Raw genomic sequence first — 7,477 nt, 5'->3', positions numbered from 1 at the left:
GGGCTGGTGATATCAGGTTACTATTTAAAGAAGAAAGTGTCTCTCCCAAATAGAAAGACAATACTTTAGTTTGCTTGCCAGGTACCCTGAAATAGAAGTATGGTGAAGGAAGGCGGGGGGCAAGAGAAGGCAGGGAAAGAGTGGCCGAACCAAGCGACCACTGTGATCATACCTGGGTTCAAAAAGCATCGCCTCTGACTTGTGTTCTCCTCCCCCACCCTTAAAAGCCTCCAGGGAGAAGCCAAGCTTCTGGCTCTGCTGAGGCAGCTGTTTGTTAAGTGATCCCTGAGTTTGGTGGCCGGTCAGATTTCAGCACATGGCTCTACCGCTCAAAGGTTCTCTGGAAGGCCTGGGAGAAATTCTGTGCTGGGAAAGGCTTCCTCCCAGGATTCCCAGGCATGCAAAGCCTTAGAAACAAGGACCCCAAACACAACAACCCCTTAGGTATAACACAGGGGCCTGAGCCCCATTTATTTGCATAGCCAGAGGTTTCTGCCACAAGCAGCTGCCTTAGACTGTGGGTAGCCATCTCCTTCCAGCCTGGGCAGGGGCAGGGAGAGACAGACACACACATACATTATTTCAGATTCCCTTTTCTGAGGTCTAAAGAAATCATTTCCTCCTTTCCTGCAATCGCTATGAGACTATGTAAGGCCGCTCAACTTGCACTCACACGTGCAGAATCTGCTTGGGTTCAGCACCAAATATTAAGTAAAACCCGTGACACAGATTGTTCCTTTCATCACAGACACCCAGTGTGATGCTATCAAGGAACTAGCTAGTCTTGGGACGAATGCACATGTTTCCTTCTTTCTGACCCGTGGAAGAAACTGCTCTGTGGGCCTGACCCGGACCTTCTATCACAGGGAGATCTGGGGGGCCTTCCAGGGAACTACGCAGCCCTGGCCCTCCTCCATGGCTACAAGGATGTTGTTCCCGCAGGTAGCATCCAGATTTCTGCTGCAGAGTAAGATAAGAAGGCTGATACTGTCAGGAAAGCAATCTGGGACTTAGAGCATTTGAGTACTGACTGAGGACAACTGCAGGGAACGGGACCAGGGAAACAGCACCATGGAGAGCAGGATGCTCAGTAGGTGAATCGCATCTTTTGGGAGTAGCCCAGTTTGTCCAGGTTGGGATGGCAGGCCAGCTGCACCATCGGGGGTGGCCCACAGAGCAGCAGTAGCACGTCGTCCCCTGGGGCGGGCAGATGCTCCTGGATCATGTCCGCTGTCACAAAGCCCTTGCTGTAGGCCCAACCTGAAATACAAAGGCAAGAAGAGGGCAGACACTACAGACTCAGGCTGGCAAGGGGATCGGGGGCCTTAGGGTGGGGAGGGGTGAGTCCTGGGTAAAACCTCTTGAGAAGGGATCAAGTTGTAGCAGTAGCTAGGTGGGTACGCCGAGCCTGCTTCAGGTTCACAGCCATCCCTGCCGCTACCCCCCGGAAACAGGAACCCGAAAAAAAGGGCTCAGCAGAGGCACTAAGTCTGTGCACTCACACTTGGGAGTCTGGTGATGTCAGGCAGGGTTGGTTTAACTGAAATCCCCAGGGGGAGAAGGCCCTGATTTGGGGGATGTCCAGAAATGGGGCAGGTACCTTCTGGGGGGTGATCCAGGGTAAACCACAGCTTAAAGCGATTGGGATATCGGGCCTGCAGCTCCTCCAGGTCCTCCCGCAAGATTATGTCCTTTTCAGTCTGAAAGGGGAAGCCAAGACTTTAGGAACCACCTTAGGCATGTGTAAAAGAAGTCCTTTGCTATAACAACTTTTCAACCAGGATGAAAACAAAAAGCTGAAGTTCTAGGGAAGAAGCAAGGCGTTTAGAGAGGTAGCATGAGGGGAAGGAGAGGGGAGTAGCCCTCATTTACACAGGAATAAAAATGGAATATTTAACAAAGGAAATTCAAGAAGCAGCTTTCTACACTTAGAACTAATTCTTTATACATTTTCTTTTCATTTTCCCTTGGGGGCTAGGGAAGGAGTTTGGCTCAGTGCTCTGTCCTCCTTGTGGCAGGAGAGGGTCCTCTCCCTTGAACGGGGGCCCTTGGGCAGAGGCCACAATTGGCACTGGACCGGCTGTGCCTGCCCAGGTCACACCTCTCAGCCTCTACCGTAACTTAGAAGACTGAGGCCTGACAAGAGTAAACCAACCTGGTTGGCAAAAAGCAGACAGCATTGGGTTGGATCATCAGGGTCTTTCAGGATGGCCCGGATCAGCTGTAGCATGGGGGTGATTCCTGCCGACAGACAGCCCACGATGAGATGAGATGGCCGCAGCCCTTCCCCTGTCCCCACACCTTAGCTGATCAACCTTTCATTTTCTTTTTTTTTTTTCTTTTTTTTAATATTTTATTTATTTGACAGAGAGAAATCACAACTAGGCAGAGAGGCAGGCAGAGAGAGAGGAGGAAGCAGGCTCCCTGCGGAGCAGAGAGCCTGATGTGGGGCTCGATCCCGGGACCCTGGGATCATGACCCGAGCCGAAGGCAGAGGCTTTAACCCACTGAGCCACCCAGGTGCCCCCAACCTTTCATTTTCATTCTATTCCTTCACCACTCCGCTCCATCCTCCTTTAGTACCCGAATCCTCTGTCTTCCTGTGTGTCCTGCAGCACTGACCTTCCGGGACAGAGATGCCCTTGACCCCACACTCAACTTTGTACCCGGTAGGTGAACTGTGGTCATGCTCACTATTCACATAAGATTATACTGTTAAAATCCTACTAAGGAACCCAACTCAGACTCTTCCTCTGAAAATCTATTAGAGGCTAGGACTCCAATGCCACAGATAACTCTGAGTACCTACTGATTCAATGATGAATGTTCGGGAACACCGGGCTTGTGGGTGGAGAGCATGTGCTTTGGAACTGGACAGAGCTAGGTACTAATCCTGCTCCTGCCCATTATTATTTAGCCCTATGGAGATCATTCAACCTCTCTGAACCTCCATTGTTTTCATCTGTAAACGGGGAAGACTAATATCTACTTCATAGACACACATATAAAGTGACAGGCATCATGTCTAATATTGAGAAATGTCCAGTGTTTGTTCATTTTCTTCCTTCTCAACTTCCCTATTTCTAGCTGCTTCTCCATTCTCACCTAAAGATTATTAGATTCATTCAACTGGAGATCTTGGGAGAGCCACATGATTTATTTCTCTCATTCTATTTGTTAATTATTATTATTACTATTTTTTGCTTTATACCTGATTATGATTTTGTTTTTCTGATACTGGGGAGTTCTAGGCACTGCCAGGAATCCCCTGATTAACATCTTGGCTATGATTATCAAACCTTCTAAGAGTCACCTGGGTGTTATGGCAACAATTAACAATGGTGGAAGAGAACAGCCCCTCAAGTGACAGTCACCTGTTCCGCCGGCAATCATCCCCAGTTTCTTCACCACTTGGGGTTCCGGTGGAGACTTTTTGTTTGGCTGAATGCTAAAACTCCCTGAAAAGTCAAGTGAAGAGAGAGTGGAAGAAAAAAAGACAATACCGGGAAATAAGAAAACAAACACAACTGAAAACATGTCCCAGGCCAGTTCAGCAGCTGCTACGAAATTGGATCCCGCAGCTTGGGTGGGTGGAGGTTTGATCTGAGCAGCCCTGACAATAATATACTTGAGGGACAATGGGGCCAGGACTATCTGTCCCATATTATTAAGTCCCAGTCAGTTTAGGGCCACACAGTGAGTCATTAGCTGCTTCTGGCAGAGGGTCGCTCCCTGGTAGGGCGACAGGCATGGGGCCAGGTGGGAATCTGTTTTCCCAAGTGGCACAGAGCAGCTCTGGAGGCTTGCTAATGCACACAGCTGTTCCCATGGGCAGGGATGAAAAAAAGCTATCTCCAGCTATCTGAACTGCTCAGCCCGAGAAGCGAATCTCTTGAGGGCGGGAAATAGAGACATGGGTTTGCTTTAGGCATCTCCACAGCAGTCATGGCTGGTGAATTCGAGTGGCTAGGGAACCGATCCCTGGGGCAAATGGAGCTGAGAAATATGCCTATCATATCAGTGCTGTGTTTAAAGGAAGGGCGGCTCTGGGCCTTCCCCATGGGCGCACATACACGCATGCGCACAGCCACACAGCGCCAAGAGGACTATGGGCACTGGAGAAGCGGGAGACAGGCTTAGGGAGGAGAGAGACCATTACCTTTTCCAGTGTAAGTAAGCAACCCACTTGGCCCTCGAAATTCCACCACATCCCCAATCTTCAGGCTATTCAGGTACTGAGACATCTTCCCTCCCTCAGGAAATTTGGGGTGCACACCCTTCATGTAGACCTGGTAAAACAGGATGGAACACACTTTATTTGGAATGTCACTGACTTCTGAGCCGCCTGCTGGAGAATCCTCCCTGAAGCTGGGGCAGGAATTACGCACATGCTATCTTCCCCAGTCCACATACTTTCATCATATGCCCAAAGGACACATGTCTCCTGCTATCAAACAACTCCTGAAAGTTTACAAATGCCAGAGAGAGAAGGATAAGGAGCTCCTGGGGCTCCTTCCCACCCCCTTACCTTGATGACAAGATCCACGTAGCCTTGATCCTCGTCACTGGTGACGGGAGTGTATGGCCTGATGACCAGGCCGCCATCGATCCGCGCAGACAGGTAGACATGTTTGCCTGGGGACCACGTGGGGAGCTACATAAAGGCTGCTTGTAGATGAGCGGCATTCCTGTTATCTTTCGAAATACTTAAGGGCTTTCGAGAGAATAAGGATGTCTTGCTTCCTAGCATGGTTCCAATGAGCTACCAGGCATGAGGTGACCCTTTGGGCCACCAGTAGTATCCCTCATAAGCCCCCCCCCATTGGAGAAACTCATCAATTACTGCCAGGAAGGGCAGGTGAACTGAGAGTCTGGGCAGTGAGAAAAAAATTAGTGTTTGCTCAGGGGGAGGTATAAACAAATCCTGCAGGGATGAGGAATAACTGGTGTGTGAAGGGTGTCTGGGCGCACAGAAGCCACACCCTGGAGTGGTCCAAGGGTCAGTGGTACCTGATGGATGCAGAACTGGATGGGGAACGGGAATTACCCTGTTAGGATACCAGGGAAAGGAGCCCACTCCACACTTTCCTTACCCACAGGCAGCCCCAGAATGTGGTGGGCGGTGGGCAGGGCAAAGCGGAACCTCTTGGTGTTGTGGCTCACAGTCTGGAGGGGATGCATGACACACAAGTTTCATCAGGCAGGTCTGGTGCTGCGAAGTCCCCTGGGGCATCCCAACCACAGTGGACGGTCCTCCCCCACCCAGGCTCCTTCCTTCACAACTTACCGTCTTGTCTAGAAGTCGCAGCAGGTACTTCTCATTGGGATCCAAGAGAGTGACTTTTGGCCGGCGGGACCTCCGAACCAAGTAGGAGCCCAGAGCCAGGCCCAGCAGAGTCAGCAGCCCCACCCCCAGGGAGGCCAGCAGGACTGGGCTCTGTGGGTAGAGGAGGCAGCGTGACCATCACGCTGGGGAAGAGCCGGGGAGTGGGTGATGATTGCCCCGTACGACCAGCCGCCCCAGGGATAGCGATCCCGAGCTCTAGCGCGGGAGCCTGTCAGGGCCAGAAAGGTAACCTTAGCAGGGTCCCGAGCCCGACTGTGCGGTACCGGGACCCCGGCATCCTGGGCAGGTGCACCGCTCTATAGGGCGGGGTCGGTGGCGAGAGCCCCTGGTCCGGAGCGGAGCTCCCAGCACCAGATGGGGCGGAGTCCCCTGGTGCAGGGCACCGAGCAAGGGTCTCACCGGTTGGAAGCCCATTTCCGCGAACCGCGTCCTCCACCGCCAGGCCCGCGGACAGATCCCACAATGCGCCACGGGGCGGGCAGGAGGCGGGGCCCGGTGGGGGCGGGGCGTTCGGGCGGGCGGAGTGGCTCTGCGCTCCACCCCTGTGCTCCCAGACTCGGGGCCGCGGGGCATGGATTAATCCAAGATTTTTTAAGGCCGCAGCTCCATTCCTCCTTCCCCTCCCTAGCCTTCCGTCCCTGCCACTTCGATCCACTCTTCCCGAGCAAGATGGGAGGCCCGTCAAATGTAGAACCATACCAAGGGTGGGGAGGATTGGAAAAACTGAGTCTGCGGAAACTAAACAGAAAGCTGTCTGGCATTGAGCCAGAGATGGGCCCACAGTCGAGAAGGAAAGGCTGAAGTTAATTACCTTAGTATTCCAACAGAATGAATTGCAACAGAATTGCACAGTCTGGTGGGGGTTCTTTCAGGAATGAACAGTGTGGCATTGCAACTTCATTTCCCGGTCACCCTTAACTGGTTATGCTTATAAGCGCCAGGCCATCTGGGCCGCTCAGTAGCTTCCTTTGGGTCCAAATCCAGCTTGTCCTGATCGGGGTTCTCCTATCCTCAGAGTGAAAGTCTTGGGATTTGGAGGCTGACTGTACTGGATAAGAATCTAGCCTCTAGCACGTCCGGGCTCTGTGACCTTACTTAACTTCTCTGGCATTCCTTGTCTATAAATGGATATATACTACCATCTGTCTAGTCCATAAAGGTTGTTGTGAGGCTTGAATGAGATATGTAATGTGCCTAGTGTACTACCTGTTAGAGCAAAATACTTGACAGGTGTCAGCTGCTATCATGGCTCAGAAGATAGCACTGATAGGGTTTTAGAACTGAGCTCTGCTGGCAACAAAATGGGACAAGAGGAGTCAGAAATAGACTCTGAGAGCCCCCGGATGCCAAGATGGCCATTCTTTCTCCTATACAGTTTCCCAACCAGGCTGACATTTGCCCTTGGTTTCTTCTGAGGTCTCTGACGTGGGCTGGTAGATACACATCTTCCGGTATTTTCCCAAGGTCTTTTTTTTAAAAAAAAGGTTTTATTTATTTATTTATTTGACAGACAGAGATCACAAGTAAGCAGAGAGGAAGGCAGAGAGAGAGGAAGGAAAGCAGGCTCCCTGCTGAGCAGAGATCCTGACGTGGGGCTCAATCCCAGGACCCTGAGACCTTGACCTGAGCGAAGGCAGAGGCTTTAACCCACTGAGCCACCCAGGCACCCCTTCCCAAGGTCTTATCTCTGTGTGTTTGTTCCCTAATCTCCTCTCCTTACGAAACCACTAGTGGTATTGGATTAGGTCCCACCCTACTGACCCCTTTAAAGTCTTTATCTCCATAAGAGACTCTTAGTCTCAGGAGATAAACTGAGGGTTGCTGGAGTGGAGGGGGTGGGAGGGGTGGCTAGGTGATGGATATTGGAGAGGGTGTGTGTTATGGTGAGCACTATGTATTGTGTAAGACTGATCAATCACAGACCTATACCCTGAAACAAATAATACATTATTTATTTTGTATTTTATATATAAAATAATATGTTAATAATAAGAAAAATAAAAAAAGATAAAGACTATCTTCAAATACAATTACATTCTGAGGCTAGAGGCTAGGATTTCAATATATGAATTTCGAGGGGGCTGGTGACACAATTCAGGCCATAATAGAAGGGTGCTATTTTAAATGCCA

At 50.8% G+C, this 7,477-nt stretch overlaps 1 protein-coding gene across 2 annotated transcripts; it reads right to left on the bottom strand.

The window, feature by feature from the left end:
- Window positions 1–440: 440 nt before the first annotated feature.
- LOC123928424 (NADH-cytochrome b5 reductase 1) lies at window positions 441–5,849 on the bottom strand. Of its 2 annotated transcripts, XM_045983577.1 has the most exons (10): window positions 5,747–5,849; window positions 5,288–5,437; window positions 5,094–5,166; window positions 4,529–4,635; window positions 4,160–4,289; window positions 3,375–3,458; window positions 2,156–2,241; window positions 1,601–1,700; window positions 1,071–1,260; window positions 441–540 (listed from the first exon to the last, which is right to left on the bottom strand). In XM_045983577.1, the coding sequence occupies exons 1-9, from the start codon at window positions 5,759–5,761 to the stop codon at window positions 1,088–1,090; spliced, it is 918 nt and encodes a 305-aa protein (XP_045839533.1). In that variant the 5' UTR covers window positions 5,762–5,849; the 3' UTR covers window positions 441–540; window positions 1,071–1,087. The 2 variants fall into 2 exon arrangements, with proteins under 2 accessions (XP_045839533.1, XP_045839532.1); XM_045983576.1 differs by having other exon boundaries at window positions 441–1,260.
- Between the last annotated feature and the right edge of the window lie 1,628 nt (window positions 5,850–7,477).

Source organism: Meles meles, chromosome 17 (assembly GCF_922984935.1).
Source record: "Meles meles chromosome 17, mMelMel3.1 paternal haplotype, whole genome shotgun sequence".
Classification (NCBI taxonomy): Eukaryota; Metazoa; Chordata; class Mammalia; order Carnivora; family Mustelidae; genus Meles; species Meles meles.
This window is presented reverse-complemented; position numbering and strand designations above follow the sequence as displayed.

What these genes read in the sequence shown, in the direction of transcription:
- LOC123928424 (XM_045983576.1), bottom strand. An exon ending in ACGTGGATCTTGTCATCAAG is followed by an intron (nt 4,290 to 4,528) that starts GTAAGGGGGTGG and finishes CTGTTTTACCAG; the next exon opens with GTCTACATGAAGGGTGTGCA. An exon ending in GTCTGCTTTTTGCCAACCAG is followed by an intron (nt 1,701 to 2,155) that starts GTTGGTTTACTC and finishes TTCCCCTTTCAG; the next exon opens with ACTGAAAAGGACATAATCTT.